The sequence below is a fragment of the Eptesicus fuscus genome, chromosome 10 (assembly GCF_027574615.1).
Source record: "Eptesicus fuscus isolate TK198812 chromosome 10, DD_ASM_mEF_20220401, whole genome shotgun sequence".
In the NCBI taxonomy this organism is placed as follows: Eukaryota; Metazoa; Chordata; class Mammalia; order Chiroptera; family Vespertilionidae; genus Eptesicus; species Eptesicus fuscus.
In genome coordinates, this window is record NC_072482.1 from 68037484 (window position 1) to 68064220 (window position 26737).

Sequence of the window (26737 nt, forward strand, 5' to 3'; positions counted from 1 at the left end):
CAGGGGAAGGCAGTTGGGGGCGATCAGGCTGGCAGGGAAGGGCAGTTGGAGGTGATTGGGCTGGCAGGGAGGGCAGTTGGAGACGATCATGCTGGCAGGGGAGCAGTTAGGCATCAATCAGGCTTGCAGGGGAGCAGTTAGGGGGCTATCAGGCTGGCAGGCAGAGAGGTTAGGGACAATCAGGCAGGCAGGCGTCAGCAGTCCCAGATTGTGAGAGGATGTCTGAATGCTGGTTTAGGCCCGATCCTACAGGGGTCCAGAGAGGTCATCCTCCAAGGACATCCCCCGAGGGGTCCCAGATTGGAGAGGGTACAGGCTGGGCTGAGGGACACACACACACACACACACACACACACACACACACACACACGTGCACGAATTTTGTGCACTGGGCCTCTAGAGAGAAGAGAGGAACACAGAAAGAGAGAAAATGAGAGCAAGAGAGAATGTAATAATGAGTATGAGAGAAACTGTAGGAAAATATGTGGATTTATCAGGGGATTTATCTCCTTTTATTTTATTTTCATTAATGTGCATTCAGACTTCAGATTCTCTCAGTGAACACTTGAGAAGAATATCAAAGTCATCTTGTGTTAAAATTACTTTTATTCAGGATGAAAAATACAGGTAACCACATTAGATGATAGTCTATGGTTAGTACTTTACCACATATTTCCAAAGAACTACATACTTATTTCCCCTTGTATTTTACTGCATTATATTTCTTTTTATATAATATTTCTTACAAGGTTACAATGTAGTGTTTTATGTAGTTTTTCCATAATAGCAGATAGAAGACGTGTTACACACAATTACAGGCAGGAAAAAACTAATACATAACTTTTTCAAAGAACAAGGAAGACACCAAATCTACAACTTGTAGTTCAGAGTTCAGGGATTTTTTTTTTTCTTTAAATAGGTGCTTTTCTTGGGTATAATGTGGCTGATAAAAGCTTTAAGTTTTGCAGACTGTAGCGGGGTAAAGCTGTTTCTGACAAGATGAATAAAGACGGGTCTGAGGTAGAAAGGTGGTCATGGCTTTCCTCTTATATAAAACAATCTTCTTCTCAAAATATCTATGCTGCAAATAGACACCCTTGCCCCCCAACCCACCCGGCCTATTCACAAAGAATAGAATTTCTAACTTTAAGCCTCCTTCTGGCCAGATCACAGGTCCAGAGAACCCAAAGTTAAATTGTCCTGCTGTTTTAAAAGCACATGTGCTTGAATCAAAACACTTTAACTTAAAAAATTCTCTACATTTGGTAATTATATACCATGTTTAAACTAAGTGAATTAAATGCTAAATCAGAAGCTAAACCAAATGCCTAACTGAAGTTAGGCAGGTTACCAGCATCCAATTTCATTCTTCTGCAGAAGGAGTGGCATAAACTTTTGATAAACATTCTTCCCAAATGTATGAATTACATAAAGGACAATAAAAATCTGTTTATTCACCCAAAAGGGAAAATGAGATGTGAACTAAATTTGTGTCTGCTTTAAAAAAGAAAATAACTAGAAGTTTCAAGAATTATAAGGGCTTAAATATACATAAACAACAATAAAATTTTCTTTAAAGGGAACCAAAGATAATAATGTGTCTGGCATTACAATTGGGTAAAGACCTGCTGAGTATTTAATGATGAAAATCAAGATATGGGAACTAGGAAAGGTTGTATAAGTGTTGTTTCTGTGCCCAAAATAAAAATATGCCTAAGTAGGCAACCTTTGGTAAAATGATGTGTGAGATTATTATAATCCTACTTTAAGTGTCCTCTATCATATAAACTCAGGGGGATGAAATAAATAAAGAAATCAAGAGCTACTTATATAGAGCAGGGAAATAAAATGCAGGGGAAAAACACCAATGAACATGCCAGTTAGAGCCACGGTGTTTTTTTTTTTTGTTTTTTGTTTTGTTTTTGTTTTTTTGTGGTTTCCAAGTGGTTGCTAAGAAAAATTAAGTGTATGATGTCAAATAAAGTTAAAAAGTATGCACAGAGCTATAGCCTATCCATACACCTGTAATATAATTGACTGAACTATATGAATCTATTAATTGGCCAAATCATGAAAACAAATATAGGAAATTTATTTGGTCGTGTGGCTGATGAGTTTATAAATAACCACAAAGGTAAAAGAGTTGAAGAAATACATAAAGTTATTGTACAAGGTTAATAGAAAGGAATGTAAAACTCTCTTCTAGTTCCTATGCAATTTTTGTCACAGTTATTAAAAAGAAGCATCACATAAGAAAGCCCCCACCCACTTTCCCAATGCTGTGTACAGTATACAAATCAGTGACAAATGTATTAACATTTCCCAATACTGCTCTGTTCATTAGTTTACAGTTGCATAGAGAGGGAAGGAGAAAACAATAACATAGGATCATTGTAAGAATAAAACAGGTTTCTCTCTTTGGATAGTCAGTGTTTCACCCCTTCAGTAGAACACAAGGTCGGCGCTCAGCAGCCTGTCTCAAGGAGCCATGGAACTTCTGATTAAATGGGGCTTGGGAGTGGCATTTGCTGGAAAGTGCAATACTGAAGGTCAGGAAATGTTTGTTGGCTAGATGAGTACTTCACATTGCCTGCGGGAAGGGAAAACCGTGCGGTCAGAACAACATTTACATAAACCATTACAGGTAGCAGAAGCCTGTCAACTCTTCAAGGAAATAGAAGTGCTTCTTTCGGAACACATATCCTATTTTGCTGTGTTCAGAGGGGACCCTTTCCTCCCATGTGACTTCTGCTCCCTGAGTGAGGCCCTTTCTTCTCATTCTGAAGTCACCTAGTCTGCCCTTTATCACTGCAGCCAATATAGAGGAAGTCTGGAAGGCTGCTCTTGGCCAGGCTGGAAAGCAAGTTAAAATTGAGAGAACTTGTCTTTTTCTTGTGGGAGGTACCAAAGGTGAGTAAATTAGGCTGGTGCAAGCACCCCAAATCTCCCACACTCCTCATACACTGCCTAACTCCTTCCTAGGGCCTCCTGTGTTTTTCAGGGCATTTTTTTTTTCTCTCTCATCCTTAAAAACACCCAGCTTTGAATGTCATGCCATCAGACTATACCAGCCATTATGCATCACCTTCTGACCCCAGGGTCAATGTTTCCTTACTTCTTGATGAAGAAATGGTACACTGCCACCAAATTTAAAACTATTTTTAAATTTCAATGATTTCAACACCTACATAGATGATTCTTCCAACACTCTGGCCACTTCGTTCTTTGAGGTCATTGCCTCCAACTAACTTCTACTCCACTCATCTTAGCCACTCACTCAAAGTTTTAAATATGGACCATTCCCAAATGCCTGCAACGGCTCCAACATTCCAATTTCAGTAACCCCACCTTCTGACAACCACCTCTATCCTTCCAGCTTACTTCTGCTAAGGCCCAACTTCATTTATCCTTTGATACTACAATGCATGGATTCTCCCACCTTCTTCCTGTCTCCCACACCTGACATCCTCACTTCTTTTCCTATCAAACATAGATGCCTGGTTCAATCATTATCATCACCCCTTTAACTCTTCCCTTGAATTGCTGTACGTACTCTCTTGCCAAACCACAACTTCCACTTCGATTAACTGTAATCCTTGGCCTACTCTGATGCCTGTGTTCATGAACTTGATTGTGGCTGGAGACCAACACGCAGCCCCGCCCTGACCTCACATTATATTCACTAACAGGCACCTTACGTGATGCCTTATAATGCTGCCTGGCAATCAGTCACACTCTGTTCCAGGGTCTATGTGGTTCCTCCTCTAGTCTTACCTCATACCTATGGTACTCCCTCTCATCCTCACTGAGCTGAAGCGTCCTGGCTTCTGACTCACTAAGACACCAGAAGCAATCAGATTGGAATTTTGCTCCGTGGGGTGAGGTCCTTCTGTCTCAGCAGCTCTCACACACACATCCCCTTATCTGCTTTATGTTCCTTGGTTACTAAAGACAAACTGCCTGTGCTTCTCATTAAGATCCCAGCCTCTCTTGTCAGTAAGACAATCAGAAGATGTTTCAATGTTTCAAAAAGATCAATAAAAAAGTTCATGGAGGAAAATGTTCTCCAAAGATCTGTGGTCTTATGGCACATTACTAAGAGTACCTATATGATAAAGAAAATACTGAAGGATATAAGCCTGTGGCTGCCAACAGTCCTCAGCAATGTTTTAAATGAAAAGTCGACTCCTCCCTCCCCCCTCCCCCCCACAAAAGTAACAAAGCCACCTCTGTGTACTGCTCTGGTCACTGTTTTTAATCAATGTTCTGTGATAGCCACCTTAAGTAGATATCTGGGAGAACAGTGGTCAGCCAAATCTATCTAGGCTAACTATACATAGGATATACGAGGCTGTTAAAAAGCTATTAGAACCCAAAGGATCAAGCACTGCATATGTTGGGCATCTGGGAGAACTGGCTTGGGAAGGGTCCCTCCCTGCTCCCCGCCCCCAGGCTGACAAACTGTTGTACTGAATCAGCTAACATTTAAATGTCAAGCAAGTTTACTTATTTACATGGGGAATAAAGTAGCACTAAAATTGATAGTGGCTAATGTGTTTACTCTAGGTTGTAGTCAACACGTGAGCCAACCAATCTGAAGACCTATAGGAACTTCAATATAATTTGTGGCCCAACTTTTGGATTTTCACAGTTTGCACTCTGAGGCTGCTTACAGGGCTTGACTTTGCTCTGTGGACTTGGAATGAACAGCTTCTCTGTGCTGTCTGATTCTGGTTGGTAAGTCACCTCAAAGCTTTTGTTCCACAAGCCTGAACCTGAACTGGAATGTGGACAAATGCCTAATCATGTTACCCCTTGTTCACATTCTCACAGCCCCACTTGCTGAGCACGGAATCAGCTGACTGTTGAAAGCCCAGTTGCCCCCACCAATCAGAAAATGAATAATGTAAGTTTGTGCTCTTGTTTCCCCTAGCAACCCAATTCTTTGATCATCTGTTCCTTGCAAATTTGCCTTTAAACACTTCGCCCATCTCTATGTCTTCGGTTCATACTGAGGGCTATGTCCCTGACTTGTGTATCATATGTGAACAAACCTCTCTTTTGATTTCTGTTGGAATTTTTGTTAACAAAACCATGAACTCTTACCTATGGCCTGCTCCCGCTGGGGATATTTGCTGAAAGAGAAAACAAAATAAATAAGTTGAAGGTGGTACTGTTGTTTGGCTGGTTCCCCCTCTAAGGCATGCAAAAGTGTGCCTTTTTCAGCATGGTAAATGGATGCTAATAAAATAAGGAACCGTTTTTTTATTTTGATTTTTTTGCTAGATGCTTTAACAAGGGCTAGTTTCCCTAGTTTTTCATTTCCCGAGTGCTTTAAGATACACAAATTCCACCAAAATATGCAAAGCATATGCTGGCTGTGTCAAAAAGTGCACACTAAAGCATTCAGTGAGTTCTTAGTTTTGCAAAAAAAAAAAAATCTCAAAATTGCCCATTGAAATCTTGCCATGTATTGGGTTTGTGTCAGAACAGAGCAAAATCTGTATATTTTGATGAATAGTACCAGTTCTGACCAAGAAGTTATTAGGGAAATGAAGGTGCATGAGTTTCATTTCTACCACCCTCGACGTACCCTTGCCCCAAAGTCTAGGAAGATGGTAGCAATGTGCTTACATCAAGGAAAAGGCTGGGCTAATCCCTGAGAGTCTTCTAGGAACTTGGGCTACTAGTTGTGCCTTCCAGCTAAGAGCTTTGGAGCAGTTAGAACTTGGCATCTAATTCACCTTTGCATCTGATTGGCGGCTCAATTCCTTCCTGGTTACAGAGGGCATGGGACAGTGTAGCTGCTCTGGTGTGCACTGTGAGGGCAGCCACTAGCAATATTGTTTTTAAAGCCTGCTTTTTCATCTCTCCTTTTCACTAACAAAGCTCATAATGATTCTCTCATACTCAACCCTACTGGGGAGAGAGAGCCCCGCCCCTCCAGTGAAGGCAACATCTGTGCTGTGTCAAATAAGAATTGTCACTAGTCATCTAGCCTGGTTCACTCCTTCCCTCTTTCATTTTTCTGTTCTAGGGGGAAAAAAAAAAAAAAGATATCTGTGACCAGACAGCCAGTGCTAGTAGCTCTGTCAGAATAAAAGAGCAAATGAGGACAACCTTCTTATGATGCCTGCATGGAGAGAGTGCGCCCCAGTAGTAGTAGGGGGAAGAATCAGGCTAAGGACAGCCTAGTCCTAAGGGACATGTAAGTTAAAACAGGAAGAAAGTGAGTGAAATTCCTCACACACGTGAGCTACACCTAAGGGAGAGCTTAGCTGCATTAGTATTAAGTACCACATGGGAGAGTTACGCTTCTAAGTAACGAATAACCAAACCCAAACAGAAATCAAATCCATTTTGCTCCAAACCAACATTTAAAACCCCATAGCTTTTTATCAAATAAAAGGCTATGGGTACCCCCCTGAACAAATCATAACAAATATATTTTTAAGAAATCAGGAAATCATTGCATTTTTGTAGGTTTTGTGTTTTTTATAAATGTCACTCAAGCTTAATAAACATAGGCAATTCACAATGCAAATATGCCTATAGATATAAATAAATTTAAAAGCATTTGTTGCTTTTAAAGCAAAAAATACTCAGTTGACTCTTAGTATCCCATATATTTAGATGACATAAATGAGAAAACTAACAAAACATTTTACAGTAAAAAAAAGTTACATCAGTCAGTGGAAATTTTAGTGTGTATGTTGGTTAATAAACAACACAATTAAATTCCCTTCATTAACTCCTCGCCAGAAAGAGATGGTCATACCTGCCTCTTTGCTCTGAAACTTAATGTAAATAATTAAAAGAAGACTTTAAAGGGCTCTAAGACAGAGGAATTCCAAGGTGTTACATGCGGCAATATATAGATACAGTGAAATTTAAAAAAGCCCTGCTTAAGTAGGCAATTCATGCAATTAGGATTTATGAATACAGTTTCATTTTAATTCCAAGGTTGCCAGGAATAGAAATTAACTTGTGACCATGCTAATTTTTAATTCACGAAGGATCAAAAGTCAAGATTAACAAGCAGATCAATTCACTGTATGCTAGTGACAAGTAATTTTAAAGTTCTCATTAGTTACAGGGGCTCATGAGATTGGCTTGGCACTGGGAAGGTGCCAAGCTGATTTGCTTAGAAAAATTCTCCAAAGGTGGTCAGTAAGCTTTGGGAATTTGAAGGCTTATTAAAATATTTTCTAGCTTAGCAACTTAAAAGGGACAACAAAGCAAATGAATCCCATGGAACCTTCAGAGTACTATATGGGGAAACTTTAACAACTTAATCTTCCCAGTGGGAACATGAAATCATCCATCATGACATTTAAATAAAAACTTATCATTGGATTTTATTACATAATTTTTAAAAATTAGTTATTAATGTATTTAGATCTAAGCTGACCTAAAAAGTAATTTCATTTGTAAATTTAATTTTGAAATTCTGGCTTAGGAAGACTATAGCTAGTCACTAGGTAACATACAACCTCAGAACCCAATTCTCTAGAAAATTCAACCTTGAAGTATAATTAATACAAAAAATTTAATCTGTTCATCTTTTATGGTTGTTACAAAGCCTAGAAGAAAAGCAACGATCTGATAGCCCATGAACTTAATGCCTCTGTAAATATCTACAGTACACACAAGCTTTTTTAGGGGCTGAGTGTGGGGACTGTCAGAGTAAATGCGATTCAGCAAACTTCAAGAAGTAGAACTACAAATAATAACCTGGAAAATGACACAGTCCCAAATATAAATATATTTATGTGCTGTAGAAACCGTAATATGTCCCTTAGGCAAATACTCCTAAAAATTCAGAAATGACTATTTTTCAAATAGCTGTTTGCACTTCCTGCTAATGATCAATTTTGTAAACTGTAGAGTGGCATAAATTGAAGGATACTTTGTAAATGAAGTCAGTATATCTTATTTATCTATACTCCTGATAATGTTTTTTTCCTCATTTACGATAGGTACTTTCCAAAAAGAAGATGGAAAAATGTAAGATGAGAGGCTGTTTATCTGTATACTACCCATATATAACATATGATAGTATATATACATACTAAAGTCTTTAGAGGCTGCCTAGATTTAAAAATCACAAATAATTTATCAAAAATTATAAATAATATATTCATATTTCTTTAAACAATTTTTTAAAATGTAATTGTAGCATTAAATAGTATGCATATGTACTTAAGTCAATTGTTTCTGTGTGAAACAGAAGTGTTTTTGGTGAGAGCTCAGCAGAAATTGCAAAGTGGCAAGATGCTGAAGACAAAATGTTTGAAGAAAATCAATAAATAAGAATTATTAACAAGTTCCTCTGGGAATTGAGCTGCTTCTATTTTGTTATTATGTGGCTCTTGGTTGTTCATATGGAAAATTCACAGGGTTATCATCTGTGATACCTTTAATGGCCTGGCCTTACACAGTGACTACTTTATCCCAGAAGAAAAGAAACCAGAAGAAAACAAGAGGAAAACCTGAAAATAATCCCTTTCTGTACCTGCATCTGATGATATCAGAGATCAATGTCTGGAAAAGAAAGTGCATTAGAAAAGGCTATTTCTTGCCTTGTTTGGCATGCCACTGAAAGCTCCATTTTCAAGTAATACACATTTCTTACTATAGCTTACACTGATGAGAACAATTTCTTCTAAAAAAACACACACAACACAAACAGACTTATTTTATTTGCCTTCACGTTATCACTCACAAGGCTTAGGGAAAATCTCCAAGAGCAGGACAGCACTGTCGCTGTACCCCAGGGATGGGATGGGATCTATGCTGAGCTTCCTGTGCTTTGCTGACATACAGCATGTTTGCTTTATTTTTAATTAACATTCAATCCGGTTCTAATATAGGTTTTTGTTCTCTTATCTAAGAAGACAGAGGGCCCCACACCAGGAAAAACAATGGAAGGAGAAGGTGCAGTGGTGGTGTTGGTTCATTCATACTCACGGCAACAGGGTGGAAACGAGCTGTTGATCTGCTCCATCACCTCCGTGAGGTCGGTGCTAGTGTCATCAGGGGGGGCCAGCAGGTCCTCCGCGGCTGGGACTGCCATAAAAAGAACAGACATTCTGAAATTCATCCCTGGCCTTTCAAAAAACCCAACTTCAGCAGAAAATATTAGCCGTGGCCTCTAACTATCAATGGGAAAATAATTCTGTAGAGCAAGTATGCCAGCATGTAACACTGGCCAAATAAATGAGGCATGCAGCCCGCGGGCCGCGAGTTTGACATGCTTGCTGTAGAGAATGCGTTTTAGGGAAAAATACCAAAATCACTTTTGTATTAACTTGTCAGTAATAAACTTGTGTACATAAATGAAGTGTACTAGATATTTCTGTGGGGGAAAAATGTGCTAGTGAAAAATTGATGAGTGAAAAATACAGAATGTAGTCACATTATCTTAATGTATCATTTGGAACTTCATTGTTTTGTGTTGCAAATATTTTTTCATATGAGAAAAATAGTCTACCAATTTCTTTTTCACCACAAAACTAGAGAGATCTCATAAGAGACTTTATACTTTCATGTATTTATTTGATAATCAATAGCAAAATAATTCTTATTTTAAAAAATTAAAACAGTATTAATATTTTAGGTTTTCTCCTGATTAATGTAGCAAAAGATATCTCATAAACAAATTAAATTGGTTAAAGTATGTGGTGCTCAGCAGAATTTGGAAACTTGAATTTTATCAGTAATAAAACGTCACTGTGAATGCCTGGTTGGCAGAGTCCTGACTAGCAGCACTGACAGGCCCTCTCTGTGATCAGTGACAGGCTGGAGGGGACCTCTGCTCAGAGGCTGGTGATAGAGGTGGCAATGTCTGCGGTGACTGGGATGCAGAAAGCAGAATACTGAGTTCCCAGACCTGGGCAGAGAAAACCATGTTTGGTATACTGTTCTTTAGCATTATATTCTGAATATGTACAAATATGACGTTTTAGAGAAATAAAATTTACTAAAAAAAGAAAACAGAATCATTCCTAATGCAAAAAAAAACACACACACTCAAATTGTTGCTCATCCCCAATGGTAAGAGCACTTTTTTTCATCTTTCACCAAAATTCAGTCCACTACTACACCCGATATATGTACATGTATTATAGCTATTATTCTAAGATGTACGCTTTTTTTTTATATTGTTAAAATGGCTTTGTGTACCCATCCAAGACCAGAGAGAAAAGAAAGCTCCTTTGTGCCCTGAGGCACCCATGTGTAAGAATGCTATTTCAAATGAAAAACAAGCCAATGGCACAGACCCAGACCCAAGCAGTGTAGGGGAGGAGCCAAGTCTTGGGGACACTGACCTGCTTGGTGGAACTGTGGGCCCGTGTCAGGACTGAGCGAGTGGCTCAGTGCAGATCGCTGAGGCGAAGCCCAGGGGGAGACGCCATTGATTCGGGAATCAGTTTCAGGCTGGAAGCACATTCAAAGGTTAGGCCAGAGGAAGAATTAAAATACTATGGAGGAAACCATTTCCATCTCTAACGTCTCGCTGCCCACCATGGATAATTACACCGTGTAGGGGTTGTTTACCCTCAGACATTTTCAAACACATTAGCATCAGTAGCTGCTAGAACTCGGCTGAGCACTAGGTGGTCCTTCCCTTTCAGTCTGGGCAACTTGAAGCACTCACTCGGTTATATCGCAAGATTTATGTGTCAGCTTCAGCCCTCAATTGTTCTCCCTCTTATTTTTATGTCAACCAAGTGAATTTAGAAACAGGTTCAATTCCTCTTGAGAAAATTAGCACTGCTTGTCATATCATAAATGGATCTAATTTCAAAACCAGCTAATTTTTAAGTTTAAGTCAATGTTTAAAGACAAATATTGAAGTGTTTTAAGAGCATGATCCTTAATTCAGATGCTTAGATTTGAACTCAGAAGCTGTGTAATTCTGAGCCAGTTTTTAACCTTTTGTGCCTTGGATTCTTTCTTTCTAAACTGGCTGACAGGAGCTGACAGGTGTGAGGCAAACCCTTGGCAAGTGCACCCTCACACAAAGCTCTGAAATGATGACGGACATATTAACAAGCATGAGGCCGAATGAGAAAGTGTGGCCCGTTGTAGAGGAAAGGCAGAAGTTAAAATGTATTTGATGCTGATTTTTTCATTAAATCTAAACTAGTGGAAGCCTAGTCGTTTTGCTAGTTTTTACTTTCATAGTAGATTTTTCTATCTCCCTCTGGCATTCCTGCTGTCAGTAGGAAGAGATAAGAATTTTACAGTCTGGGATATACTGAGACGTTCAGATATCCGCTATCTCTAAAGCATTACTGTGCAATTCTGGAAACATATGAGTCATTAGGCAGTTCTGTCTAATGGATGGAGAGAGTGAAGGGGGGCCGAAGAGGGAAGGGTGGGCAAAGAGCCTTTAGCTCTCCTAAAATCATCAACAGGCTATGGAAAATGAAGTTTTCAGAGTATGGCTTCCTTCAGTTCATCTACTCACTAGGTTGCTATTACTAACACTTCATATTCTAAATATGAGCTCTCAAGAGAAAAGTAATCCCTTACACAGGCACCACGCAGAAAATTCAGGTTCATAATACCAACAACGTAACTTTTCCCATGCATGTGACTGGCACAGAGGCAAAAACCAGACATTCCAAGAGTGCCAGGCCTTGGGTTATTCTTGGGACTATTACTTTCCAATGATGCCCAATTTGGAGGCTCAAAAGTAAGCTGTCCGCAAAACAGTCTCACACAAATTCTGAAACACTAGCAGACATACAGAGAAGCATATGGTCAAAATATAAGGGGTGCCCTGGCCAGTGTGGCTCCATTGGTTGGGCACCGTCCCGTGCACCAAAAGGCTGTCAGTTCTATTCCAGTCAGGGCACATGCTGGGCTGTGGGTTTGATCCCTCGTAGGGGGTGTACAGGAGGCAGCCGAATGATGTCTCGCTTTCACATTGATGTTTCTCTCTCTCTCCTTCTCTATTCCTCTCTTTCTAAAAACTCAATTTTTAAAAAATAAGAATTATGTATAAGGGGTGAACTTTGGCCTGCTGTGTTGGTAATGCCCAAATTACACTGTTTTAATGACTCTGACATGTTAAAAGACTGATAGCAAGTGTGAAAGACGATTTTCTAGAATTTGATACAGATCACCGGAGAGAATGTTGTTTCTGCTTTTGATTCAATTGATCTTCTCCAGAGAAAGTAATTCCTAGTCACTGCCAAGGGATCCCTCACTGCAAAGGCCAAAGAAAAATGCATAAAGTGACATAAATGTTGATGTCAGGGGTTCAAGAGAGAGAAGCTCCAGGCCCATTTGCTGGGATTCTCCACAATCTGCAGCTGCTGCAAAGGCATCTTCATTACCAGTTCTGGGACCTGACTCCTATTATTTAACTGCTAGATGGAGCCAAGCACTTAATTCTCTACAATGTGTTGTGTCTTTACATAAGAAACCATCTTGTTATAGATCATCCCATTTAATAAGACTGCAGGCACCAACAGGGCAGAAACTTTTATATCTCAAAGAACAGTGTTTTTCAAAACTGCAGGCTATTACCCATTGATGAGTCATAAAATTTATTTGGTAAATCAACTTTTTGATCAGCACTAAGAAAAAAGAAGAAAAATGGAATGGAGGGAGGGAAGAAGAGAGACAAAGAAGAAGAGAAAGGAGAGAAGGAAGGAAGACAGGAGGGAGTGATGGGGGAAGAGAGAAAGGAAGGAAAGAAAAAATAAGAATTTTTTAACAGCAATTATTTTATATTCATCATAAATGAATGTATTCATCATAATGTAAATTGTATTTCTTATTGTCAAGATATTTTGCCCTGGTCAGTTTGGCTCAATGGTTAGAATGTTGGCCCACAGATCAAAGGGTCAAGGGTTCGATTCCTGGTCAAGGGCATGTACCTGGGTTGCAGGTTTTGGTCCGCAGCCCCAGTAGGGGGTGCGTGTGGGGGCAACCAATAGCTATGTCTCTCTCACATCAATTTTTTTTTCTCTCTCTCCCTCCCTTCCACTCTCTCTAAAAACCAGTAGAAAAAATATCCTTGGTGAGGATTTTTAAAAATTTTAAAATAAAATAAAAAAATTTGCAAGCAAGTGCCATAGAATGTGGCCTAGTGTTAGAAAATAATAGCAAATTAATAAACATCTGTTACTTAATTTCTTGAAAATAGCTTATCGGAAGAAAGGCTTTAAAATAAAGAGTTCAGGTCATTTCCTTTCCCTTAACCTGCACAGATGTGTCCCTTTTTAATTTACATAGAACCATGTTATAGGAACTTTTTCCTTAAATGATTCAGAGCTGGGATAGATTTCAGTATTAAAGAAGAATGGGAAATTCCATCTAATATTGGGCAAGCAAAGCACATTTTTTGCGTGCCAGTGAGGATGCATTGCTTACATTGGAAGAGGGATTTCTAAGCAAGTCTAAATTAACTATAGAACTGAGAAATTGAAACTGAACTTCTCTAGTGACACTGGGGCAAAGCCCCTGGGAGATGGGACTAGGATAAGTGGCGTGCGAGGGTGACACCGAGTTCTGCAGACTCTACCTGCTCCAGCAGCTGTCGAAGTCGGTGGAGCTGAGACTCTAACTGCTTATTGTGATCTTCTAAAATCTGCATCCGAGCCTCCAGCCGACCCTTGTGCTGCCTGAGCAGTTTCGCTTCTGCTATAAGTTCTGAATCCTCAGATGTGTGATGAGGAGATACAATAGAGTCTGGAGGTGAGCCCACTGGGAGTCCCCTTCTCAGGTGCTGCTCCTTTAGCTGCTCGTATTCCACCTGCAAATTTCTAATATCGAAAAATAAAAACTGAAATTACTATTGTGCACACCATCTTCTACCCCAAATTATCTATAAACTCCAAATGTAGTGAATGCTATTTATTTCTTCCTAGGTAAGAACATTTCTTAACAGTGAGATGAGCAAGCATGATTTAAATGGTAGCTTTAAGTAACTGTCCTAATAAACATCATCCCTGAACCCCCAATGCAGGTGTAACCCAAAGCCAGCAGGCAAGTTTGGTGATGTCCTCTAAAACGTTGACTCCACCATGACCTCTTGGACAACAGTTTGAAAAGGGAATGGGTAGGAGCCATGTTGAAATTATTATTAAAATTTTTCCATTACAAGTTTTCCCAGGATGACATGTTTTCTCCCAGGTCTAGCACACCTTTGTTCTTCCTCCAACTCAGCGATGATCCGCTCCAGTTCTCCGCGTTCTTCCCTTTCGACTGACTTAAGGATCTGAGCTGGACTCTGGGGCTGGCTCACCGGGGACTCCCCTCCGAGGGTCTGGCAGTACTGCTGGATGAGGGCATGCTCGTCCTCCCTAGGGAGACAAATTGAACACAGGGGCTCATGTCTGGACGTTGATGTCTCTGAATGTAAAGGAAGTGGAAGCAATGATGATCAGGATGGCTGCTGGGGCAAGTTTGCCTTGAAGCTCAGTGTCCCAGCGATTGAAAAAAGGGGCACTGTAATGAATCTATCCAAAATGAATCTCAGAGGGTGATTTGATCATAACTGGGTGGGTCATGGTGGAATACACACTTCGGGCCGATAACTTCTTTAATTAAAGAACCCTGCCCACTGTTCTTGTGCATCTAGGTTAACACATCCTCTTTTCCAGACTGCTCAATGCCATTACCAACCTGAAGGGAGCACATAACTTGTTGACTATTGTGTACCTTGCTTTGTTCCACCTTCATGTAATCTTCCTCAGTCCCCTCCTTAATGCCAAGCGTTCACCAGAAACTGCAAAACTGTCATTCTCTGGAGAATTTTAGATCTTGCTCCCCAGTATGTTGTCAGTTTGGCTCAAAAATTCTCTACAGGTTTGGACGCTCTGACACCCAATGACATGTTTCTTATGACATCCCATGACCTCACTTTAAAACTCTAGGAAGATATTTATCCAATAGTGCGTGTGTACTACATATACCAACATTTCATGCTTTGCCTTAATTTACTAGTAACATGTATTTATCACAAACCTTAAAAGAGATATTTTACTCAGTAGAGGCTATAAAACAAAGTAAAATGCACAAACAGTTAATACAAAAGATGTAAGCAAAATCAATGATTAAATGCCAAAAATAGATGAAAAGACTATTAATTAAAAGTAAACAGCTATGGACTGAAAGTTTGTGTCTCTCCAAAATTTCTAAGTTGACACCTAATTATCAATGATAGCAATATCAGCTTTCCACATCTGTGGGTTTTGGATCAAAACTAACTGTGGTTCAAAAACAGTTAAAAAAACAAAACAAACACACCTCCCAGAAAGTTCTAAAAAGCACTTGAATTAGCAGTATACTAACTTCACTAGAATAAAGTGATGTGTAGGAATACCTGCTATAGCAAATATAGGTTATATGCATATAAGAACATCCACGGATTATGGGACCAATCCCTGGAGGATACTGGAGGACTGTATTTGAACATGGGGCCTTTGGAAGTGATGAGGTCGTGAGAGTAAAACCCTCATGAAGGATTAGTGCCTTTATAAAGGACTGAACAGACCAGAGTTCCCCGCTTCCACCTCACGAGGACACAGCAAAAGGTGGCCATCTATGAGCCAGGAAGTGGGTTCTCGTCAGAAATCCTACTTGCAGGTACTTTGATCTTAGACTTCCTAGCCTCTGGAACTGTCAGAAATAAATATGTGTTGTTTATAAGCCATCTTGTCTATGGCATTTTGTTACAGTAGCCCACGTGGACTAAGACATAATCTCATCTCAGTGTCTTCAGCATTTGGTTGAAAGTTATTTTGTAATGCTCTGTAACCCATAGAGAGGAAAACATAATCCTCATATTCTTTTATTTAAATGACTCAGCACAAATTATAGATATTTAAAAACACCTACAGATATTTTACTTAATATTATCAGCATGTCATTTTTCACTTGGATTCTCCTGCTTTCCGAATTACGATGAACTAGACATATCAATAATATGATTAAATCTAATGATGGACAGAAACAGAAATGTAACAAAGTAGACAAAGCTGATATGTTTATGAGAAGAAGACGCTTACCAGAAGGCCTGGAATCCCTTCCCTTCCTCTATGGGGAGATGCAGTCAGATCCCCTCCCAAACATGCAAATGACAGATCTGGCTAATGCTACCAGGGGAGTCCTGCCATGGAATACCTCGAGCAGTTTGTACCTGGCCTGTTACGGCTTTTGGGAAACCAATCTTGGAATCTAGGGCTTTATAGGACAGGACTTCATAAACACATCAGTGAAACACATATACAGGCAGATGAGTTAAAATTCGATTGGAGATGCATTTTGTTGTCAACATTTACATACATTCATTTATTTTGGGAAGCTGATGGGATTTAACATATTATTATAATTATCATCACCACCACCATCATTACCTTCTTTCATTAAGGTATCCTAGAAGGGAATGAAGGCAGTTTCTATAAAAAATCATTTATATCGAACCTGTAATCTTAGTCTTAAGTGTTTTTCACAGATTATCAGGTTGAAAAGTTAAATATAAAAATAGATACAGTAAAGTTCTTAGTTATATGCAGTGAAAAATAAGAGCATATCCTTTAGATACAGGTAGTACATGAGGTACCAGATTAGGGTTATTAAGTGCCAAAAATGTGCCTAGTGCTAAGACACAAAGTGTTGTAAAAATATAGGTCTGCACCAACAAAGTACCATTAGATGGAATATAATTATACTCTGTTTAAGTCACATTTAGAAAATACTATCTAGACTACAAAATGAGTACATATCAGATGACAAAAGAACTGTGACTCATCCAATGAGCTTTTGAAAGTAGGCAAGACATAAATAAAAATAATAATCTTCCTATAAAGGATTATTCTGTTCCAGGCTTCAAACTTGCAAATAGTGATGCCAGTGCAAACCACGCCAGCCTCCCAATTTGACCCTTCCACATAAAACTGTATTGCTCTCGGGCAGATGCCAGATGAAGTGAGACATCCTGATGGCAAGGGCCTTGAGTTCCTGCTACTGAGATTTCTCAGAACAGCCCTGGGTCCCGTGTCTCTTTGAGACATGGTTGCTTGTTTCCTCTGTCAAAGAAAATTAGTATCCTTAACATTAATGTCCTTTAAATTGTCCAGAGTCAGACTTTCAGAGGAATAGGGAGAACTTGGATTTGGTTCTATGTGTGATATAGAGCTGTGAGACTGTTTCAGGTCTAGGCTGGGAAGGTAGCAGCCCATGATGCAGAGAGAAGCAACAACTAACCAGCTTCAGAGAAGGTGACCACTGTGGGGCTCAGGCAATTGGTTCTACAGACGGATCTGAGGGACAGAGAAAAACTCAAATACAAATGACTCAAGAGCCTTGGATAACTTTGAATTATAGGTTCACATCTCAAAATTCATACCCCAAAGCCTAGGGCTTTCTTTTATTGACTATGGCTGAGATCACCCAAACCAAATATAGGAGATTGGTCTGGAGATGGTGAGTTACAAAATCTTTTATCTATACTTCCCACTACTATCTATACTATCTACCTATCTATACTTCCTGCTATTACAAAAAGGTCCTGTAAGATACAGACAAGCTTTGTCTGTGAAGCTGGGTCATGAATGAGCAATGGGATTGGAACAAGAACAACGATAACTGCCAGGAAAGACTGGATGGATCTTCAGATGCTCTGAACCCTTCCCATCCCCATCTGGGAGCCATCTCCTCCCAAAGCAGCTAAGACAGTGCGGTGGTTAGGGGTAGTCAAGGCAGGGGTGCCTATGCCTGGAGCCAGACTGCCTGGGTCTGAATCCCAGCTCTGCCACCCACTGACTGTGAGATCCTGGGCAAGCTCCTTAACATCTCAGGGCCTCATTTATTCATCTGTAAAACGGTGGTAACAAGAACAAAGAGTATCATCTCAAAGGGTTCTGTGAGGATTAAATAACCAAAGATGGGCAAAATGCTTAGAACAGCGCCTGGCTCTTAGCATGTTCTATTAAGGTGGTGGTTGTTTTTGCATCATCACCATTATTACTTAAGAGAAACCTAATAATAGTATTTTTATGACTCAGCTTGGAATAACAAAAATCTCAACTCAAGAGGGCTTTGGGGAAAGGTGAAGGATTTGAGAAAGAGAACATTTCTAAAAAGCATTATATATATTTATTAACTCATACCATTTTTAACTTAAGGCAATTTGAGGTAGTTTTTCATCTTTCCCAAGAAAAACAGTAAAAATTGCTAATCGTTTGACATTGGTTGCCTCAAGACAGACCCGAGCATGAAGCAGAAGAGCTAATGCTTCCCTGAGAAGCACTGCCCCCTTCGTTGTTCAGAAGCTGGCGATACTGTTCAGTGGTACTAAAAACTGCCATCTACTGTCTCTTGGGATTGTATCATGACCCTACGAACGCTGAAGCTTTAGGAAATTTCCAGGGGAAGGCCAGAGTGTTAAGAGTATGTTGTTTACTTCCTGCTATTACAAAAATGTCCTGGGAGACACATAAACTTTGATCCAAGCTAAAAGCAAAGAAAGACTAGCACAGCATCTTGTCAAGAGCAGCTCACGCTTCTTCCTACATCCTAGGATCCAGGATGCTAAATTATTGATGGGAAACAAGCTGGAGAGCCAGAGAAAGAGTGACGCTTAGTTCCTGAACCTTCCTCCAAAAATCCTGAGACACACCATCGGTCCAAAAAAGGTAAGAACCATCCTCATTGTAAGTCTCTATCCATTGAGAGAAAAGGTAGTTATTGTAGTAATACTTCTTTGTCTTGTCAACAGTACTAATTAAAATGAAAATACTTAAATAAGCAAATATACATTTGAAGAAGAAAGGGTGACCACTGGTGAGTCAAACCACTGGGTTTTAGGTCCAGAGTAGGGCTTATTGATCCAGAGTCCTTGTTAGTATTCTCACCTGAATGGCTGACCCCTCATATGTCCACAGCAAAAGAACCCTAGTTTACTCAGTAATTCAAATTGTGGAAGAGCAAAGGCCTTCTAAAACCAGCTTTATCAAAATAAGACGTATTGACATATGCATTAAGAATGCACCAGTGACTGAGAAACAATTTCTCTTTAGTGGTTTATACCTTTTTGCACTATTAATTTAACTTAATCTTACATATCAGGGAGAATCTGTCCCCTCACTTTTCCAGTGCCCAGAGGAAGCCAGCAGAGTTAAAATCTGCAAATCTCTCTATAGCTCTGTTCTGCTTTCATGATTACATCTCCTTCTCTAACTCTGACTCTTCTTCCCTTATAAGGACCCTTGTGATTACATTGGGTCCACCCAGATAATCTAGGATAATCTCCCCCCTTTTTAAGATCCTTAATCATATGTGCAAAGTTCCTTTTGCCATATAAAGTGACATATTCACAGAATTTGGGGATTAGGATGAGGGCTTCTTTTGGGGGCCATTATTCTCTCTACCACAAATGCCCTCACCATGTTCTTCCCCTGCAGGAACACTTATCTGCCTTCTGTCTAGCATGTAAGATTCATGAAGACACGCTATCTACGTCTGCAGACCTTTATAGCCCTGGGTACATGGCAGTGGTGTGCTGGTAACTGTCTAACAGCAGGTTTTCTAAAAGAAAAAGAAAAAGACGTGGGATTTTCAATTTTTATGATTTAAGTACTTTCATCACAGCCAATTTAAGCTAATGACTTCCCTGAATGGGAAGTTGGGAAAAGATAAAGAGGTATATACCATCTGACAAATACAAAAAACTACCCCAGCAACATACATTTGTAATAAAGTAAAATATGTAGGGCATGATGAGTTTTGAGTATTACCTTTGTTTCTATTTTAATCCTATTTATTTAGTTGTAAGAGTATCTATAATAATATAAGGGTAATATGCTAATTAGACCGTATGTCCTTCTGGACATCATTCCAGATGAAGCTGGGGCCAGAGGGAAGCCAGCCTGGGTCCCGGGTGCCAGAGGGAAGCCAGTGCCGGCAGCCAGGGGAAGGAAGGCCTACTCTTGCATGAATTTTGTGCATCAGGCCTCATGTATAATTTTAAATAATGGCTCTCTTTGACAAACAGCTTAAAACTTCTTTTTTATTATTATTATTATTTTTTATTAGGTATTATCAACTTGCTCTCACAGTTGGTTCCAGCACACCAGTGCACAGTAGGTATATAATAAGTATTTGTTGGATGGATGAATGATTTGATACATCTATTGTTAGTATAATGAATTGTATTCAGCTGTTAATTGCCTGATTATTTTTTCTTTCCTCAGATAGTGCTAAATTTAAAAATAAATAGCGTTGATTTTAATTTGAAGATAGGATATACTAAATTTGAGCATTATCTTTATTGTGTTCACAGGATGTGACAAACACATTTTAAAGAATTTAAATTTGGTTTGAATTCTTTAAGTATTGTCAACTTTGGTAGAAATTGTTGATTTAGGAGATATTCAATATATTTAACTATTTTATATAAAATACATACTACTAAGTTAAATATGAAACAAGCATTATGAATATGGTATTATCTTGTTTGGGAATTGTTGCAAACTCACAGTATATGAATAATAATGTATAAATAAATCACTGCTGTATTACTGTAAAGTATTAACATGCTAACCTTTGGAACATAAAATTGAAAAATCTCCTGAGAACTTTTATTTATAAGCTTAATGATAGTAAAACTAGTTTTTAAATATTGACAGGGAAACTTTCTATATTAGAGTACCTAAGGTGGTTCAACTTGGCTCTCTCCATGGTTCTTCTTAGTATAAAACATCTAAGTACTATGTTCTACAATGTTCTTTACAGCTTTCCATTAGATCCAAATGGCAATGAACCTGAGTAAGTCAGGTAAACTTGACACTACTGAAATCCTTTAGACATCATTCAGAATTAAAAAGGTCAATTGCATGGGGTGGGGGAAGAAAAAGTTCCAAAAGCACAATGACACATAACAATGTCAAATAAAGTATCTGCCTAGAAAGGTTTATAAGAAGTATTCTAAAGTCAATCAGGCTTTTCTTTGTGTGCTAATCAAATATTGGCAGAAGAGGTAACACTTTTCAATGAATGGTGGGGAGTATATGTCCAAGGGCATGTGGGTCATAGTTGTTAAATGGCAGGGATTATGGAGGAAATGTGAGCAGAAGGATGATGACTGTACAGATGGGCACAGAGTCTGTGCAATTACATTTGTTAAGTATACAAGAAATATCATACAAGTAGAATGACTATCTGCACCTGCATTAATTAATAAAACAATCTGTTTTTCCTGAAGAAGATTAGCTGCCAAATGCAGGATTTTTTTCAATAGGAATTCATTAATTTATATGGAAGTAAATAAATCCAGCTTATACCACCATGGCTTGAAAGTATAAAATTTATGTAGACATATTTGTAACCACACATCAATTCTGATTGGGATCAAAATCTAGAACCTCCATCAGTGAAGATAATTTCCGATAGCCATAGTACAAGAACTAGCCTACCCGGGCAGTACTGATTTCATGATTTACTTACACACTTCCTGTGGTAGAGCTGCTATCAGTGAGGAAAGAACCATTGCTCCTTTCCATTTGGGCCAGTCTGAAAAATGAAAATAAGGAGGGTAGGCAAGGTGACCACATGGGGCATAGTCAACTGGAGGTATAACCCCAATCATTTTTAAACTGTGATAAAGTAAAAATACAGGAAGGTCCAAATATCCTAACAAGACTGTGACATTAAAACATCTAACATTGAGTTACATTTCTATCACCACTGACTTAAGGCCTATAGGCCTTTATCTTATACCATGTTCTACAGTCTTCTAATTGACTTAGCCTCCTACTTTTCCTCCCAGACCCTCAAGTCCATCTTCATTCTCACACAAATCTGTGATCCGGTCATGTTTCAAGATTCTCCATGACTCCTCTTTACCTAACACATCATCCAACTCCCTTAGCAAGTGGGCCCTACATTATTGGACCCCAGCTTCTGTCCGTCCACTCTTCATTCTTGACCCTTTCTCTACCTGCAGTTCTTCAAACAAGCCATGTTCTTTCCCAGCTCAATGCTTTTGAGAATGTTTTTCTATTAGTCCAATCCTGGCTTTTCCCAGAAATTCTATTAGGCAAAGACCCAGTTCAAATGTTACTATTTTTATGATGCTTGAATTAACCTTTTTAGGCATAGCTAGTTACTAGCACTGGAGACACCTAGTATACCTGTTTTTGAAAGTTTCTGCATACCATCAACACCAGTCTATTCTTTATATTTTGGGGGGAATTTAAAATAAACCCCTGGAATAAAACATTAGCATATGTTAATTACATATTGTAACTCAGTGCACCATCTCATGAGAACACTTTCAATCCCCACGTTCATTCAACGACACTGGGTTACATTGTCTAAACCCTGCTTGTGCAGTGTTTGGGTTCTTATGAGCTCAATAATCATATGCTACTGAGTTACTTTTTATAGAATGTATAGCAGGTATTTGGTAAAGTGTAAATTACAACATGGAAGATGAGAGCCCGGATTCCAAATATAATAGAATCATGGCTCCTACAAAACAACATTCCTTAAGTCAAGACACATTAAAGGTATCAGATTAATACAGACATAGATCCATTCTGGGAGGCAATGCAGCAGAGGGCTGCTATCACAAGTTTCTTACCGTGTGGCATACTGTTCTATTCTTGAATGGGTATCATCATGAAATAGCTGAGGAGACTGTGAAGGGCTATAAAGGAAGATGCAAATAAACAGTTTTATACCCACATATTGATAGATGTTCCTGTTAGAAATGTTAGCTTAGTTAAAGAATGAATTTGCCATGCAAAGAAACCACTAGGATTGTTACCCGGGAGGCAGAACTATTATTTTAGAATGAGAGTTTAGTAATCACCCCCATGCTAACAAAACTGATCAGAACATCCTCCTCTGCAGATGGAGCCGTAAATACTCACTCATAATTCTCTGGCCACATACTGATGAGTGTGACAGGACTGCAGAGAGGGGAGAGGGAAACAAAAGTCACAGAACAAACACTTTAAAGCAAGCTAAGACAAAAGCCCTGGGAGGTGGGGGTGGGGAACATTCTCAATTGTCTTCCTCTGCTCTATTAGGTTTCACAATCGGAGATCAAGTCACAAAATTCACTGTTTATTCTAGAGAAGATGCTGATATTTAAGAGCCTGTGGGGCCTTTTCACAGACATTTACAGGTATTTGTTACTGGACAGCAAACACATCTTTAAATATTCTTATTGAAAAAAAGAGACAGGATGCTCCAAAATAACTCAAAATTTTAAACAAATTTTAAAGATAATATCCCATAATATACTGAGGAAAGGTGCAATCACATTTTTGTTTACCCTTCTGACCAAGTTGATCAGAAAGGGAAAGTTAAATACCAAAGACGATATTTTATGTATTGATAGCAGAGTTGCAATAATATAAGACTTTTCTGATTCTGTGTCCAATTTTAAATGTAAACATTCAAATCCAAGCATACACCAAGTCTCTGAACATCACAGATACATTTTTTTTTTTTTTTTTTTATATTTTATTGATTTTTCACAGAGAGGAAGAGAGAGGGACAGAGAGTCAGAAACATCGATGAGAGAGAAACATCGATCAGCTGCCTCCTGCACAGCCCCTACGGGGGATGTGCCCGCAACCAAGGTACATGCCCTTGACCGGAATCGAACCTGGGACCCCTGAGTCCGCAGGCCGACGCTCTATCCACTGAGCCAAACCGGCCTCGGCATCACAGATACATTTTAAAAATATGTAAAGCAGATATCTCTGTAACGCAGATATCTCCCTCATATCCCACCAAAAATTTCACATTGTCAATAAAACTGAAAATAACTTTTTTAGATCATTATGCACTCTCTTCATATAAAATTTTATCCAGAAGTTCAATCTATAAAACCGATAAACAAACTTGTTCTGCTTGAAGCAGGGCTTGAGTCTGGAGTGAGATCATTCAGTATTACTCCTGGCCTTTGGGGTTCCCTCCAACCTCACAGGGCTGCCTAGAAATCCCCTAGTCTCCAGGAACAATGTTTTGAAAACAACTGATGCTAATTAAAACCTAGCTCAAACCCTAACTTTTTTTGTGTGAGAGAGGGGAGGTACTACTGTAAATGTGGATATTTAAAAGTCTAAAATAAAGAAAATCACTTCTCTATTTAATTAAATAGAGTCTCCTAGAAAAGCCAGTGTTGACTGAAACAAAGAAGGGAAGTTGAAATTATTCAGTTCTACTTGATTCTCCTTTACCTAGCATACATACATGCTTAAGAAAAAGTTAATGATCTTATCTCCTACTGGGAGGCACAAGTTGATGTCTAAATAGCAAAGACTAAAAAGGGATGGAAGGTCATCTTATTGGGATAAAAAAAATAAGACTCTTTGGATCTACTTTCAAAAACAGGCATTTATCCAGGCTGTGTTTGTCAGATGATCTCTATTGTAAGTAGACTTAATTATCCATGCATGAAACAGATACAAGAACAGTGAAACAATACTGTACTATTCTATAGCTTTTTTACATCACTACGTTTCATTAACTCGGAACTAGGGATGTTAAATGTCAGGTGAACAGATTGCTCTACGTGTTCCAAAAAGCTGTAACTAACTGCTTGAGAGACCACTTCTAGAATTCAAGGGCATCGCAACATTTACTGTGAGCTTACACACAGAATAATACGTATGTTTTTAAAAGTCTTAATTGAACTTGGAAAGGCTTTGTAAAACTGCTTGGCTGGTTCTTGTGAAGTTAATTCAGTGTGCACAAAAGTGGTTCATTGAACTAAGATAAGAATGGCAGAGGCAGAGAGCAGAACTGAAGAGTTTCTCAAAAGAAAGTGTTGTGTTTTTTTTTTTAATATCTTGAGAGATTTTCTAAGAAAAGAAGTAAAGATTAAAAAAATGAAACTTAATGCTTCATTGACTTCAAAGTATTTTGATTGGTAGAAACAACACATAATTCATTTTATTTCTCATTTAACTTTGGAAGGGGAAAAAATGGCAATATTCTCAGTGCATAGTTAGAATCTATGATTAAAAGGAGTTAAAAGTAAGATCGATCTGTGTGTTAGCCTAGATTTAATAAAGCCCTCCTGCTTCCAGAGCAGTGGCTGAACAGGTTGGTCTGATTAATCACACACTAATACGCAAGAAATCCGACTCTACTAAATAAACTTACCAATATATGAAACAGAACCCAGATTTTCTTTGAAGAACTTTGTGGCTCTTTTAGTGCATTTAATTCTGAACAGACTATTTCTGCTTCCAGTCTTTTGCTTTGTTAAATCCATTGGTCACAGAGCAGGTAAGTGGGGTCCCCTCCTTCTCTAACATATAAACCCTCCATGGCTCCTGACTGCTCACAGGATAAACTCCAAAAACCCTGGCATGGCTTACAAGGCCCTTCATTTTCTGGTTCCTGCTTCTTTCTCCTCTCTCATTTCTTGCCACTATTCCCAGCTTCCCATCCCATTTTCAAAAACAATCTTGACTCTGGGCCTTTGAAAATGATTCCCTTGCCTGGAAACGCTCCCTTTCTGCCTCCCACACCAAACACTGAATGTTTGGCCCTTTAATCACTCAGGTCTCAGTTTAGCTGTCACTTTCTCCAAGGCCAGTGCTCCCACAACCATAATTACACTTACTATGACTTGGTTCTTGCTACAGTAAGAATTTAATAACCCATGCAATTTATCTATTCCACCTTAGCCAATATCAGGGACAGGTGTCTACATTAATTCTTTAAAATGTAGGGAAACCAACTTAACTTTTTACCCAATAATAATATCTCACAATTCTCAAATTATTTTGGCACTATTTAAACTTGTTTCTCAGGTTTTTATTCAATGGTAACTTTTTAATCAAGCTCTACTCATTTATTTTGATTGATGTTTTGAGAAATCTTGCAAAGTTATACAATTAATTAAATACCTAAGCATGGGTTTATTTACCTTCTTTTAGTAATAACTCATTTTTTCCATAAATCCCCCTCACACATGCAAGTATAATTACTGGATAGGGGATAAGATTACATTTTGCAGTGATAAAAGAGAATGAAGAAGAACATTCTAATCAGCTTCATAAATAACTTCCACACATTTACCACTTCGCTGATTTTTCTCCAATGTTCTCCTCCCACAAATAGGAAAATAAACGAAATCAAACTTTTTTACTACCCACTCACATAAATTGTTACACCAGAAGATTAAGTGGCCTTGAACTAGAGAGGGCTCAGCAGAAAAATGAACTACAGCAAGTACAAGAACAAGTTTCAGGATTTAAAAAAAAGAAAATCTACCCACTCTAAACAGTAGCTCATAAATCTTTTTCAAAATGCATCTTGTGACATCTGATTTAATCTTATATGCCTTTTCTTTCTCTTGTTTTCCGCTCACTGAAAATGCTGGTAAATATGTTAGATGAAATGAAACATTTTCAGATTTACAGCCAAAAATCCTATCACAAAATTATTGGCAAGCTTTTCTGTTCTTTTTTACTTTAACTGAGTCACTCAGAATACAATGATGGATGCCAATGATTATGTTGACACTGAAAGGCAAATTATCAAAACTGCTTAAAAGGACTATAAAAGATCTATTTGTCTGCACAACTAATAGGAAGTATACAGATATTTGAGGCACGAAATGCCAATAACATATCAAAAGATTTAAAAGCACATCACCAGTTCAAACCTATCAATAATCCCATAAAAAAAGCACTGTCTTAATTCTATGCTTCAAGCAACTACTCCAAAGGTTAGTTGGATCTGA

The 26737-nt window shown here is 38.6% G+C and overlaps 1 protein-coding gene and 1 long non-coding RNA gene across 5 annotated transcripts in view; one reads left to right on the plus strand and one right to left on the minus strand.

Moving 5' to 3' along the window:
* Positions 1 to 588: 588 nt before the first annotated feature.
* Positions 589 to 26737, minus strand: part of UTRN (utrophin) — a 454375-nt gene continuing 428226 nt past the window's right edge. For all 4 annotated transcript variants that reach the window (XM_054722125.1, XM_054722126.1, XM_054722124.1 and 1 more), the window contains 9 exons: positions 22899 to 22937; positions 22607 to 22672; positions 21469 to 21534; positions 14166 to 14324; positions 13544 to 13784; positions 10332 to 10440; positions 8971 to 9069; positions 5107 to 5135; positions 589 to 2590 (listed from right to left, as the gene is read on the minus strand). In XM_054722125.1, the coding sequence (XP_054578100.1) occupies positions 5107 to 5135; positions 8971 to 9069; positions 10332 to 10440; positions 13544 to 13784; positions 14166 to 14324; positions 21469 to 21534; positions 22607 to 22672; positions 22899 to 22937 (808 nt within the window). In that variant the 3' untranslated portion in view covers positions 589 to 2590. The remainder of the gene's footprint in view (positions 2591 to 5106; positions 5136 to 8970; positions 9070 to 10331; positions 10441 to 13543; positions 13785 to 14165; positions 14325 to 21468; positions 21535 to 22606; positions 22673 to 22898; positions 22938 to 26737) is intronic.
* Positions 18075 to 26737, plus strand: part of LOC129150482 (uncharacterized) — a 91713-nt gene continuing 83050 nt past the window's right edge. The window contains exon 1 of the long non-coding RNA XR_008557236.1: positions 18075 to 18659. This is a non-coding gene — a long non-coding RNA (uncharacterized LOC129150482). The remainder of the gene's footprint in view (positions 18660 to 26737) is intronic.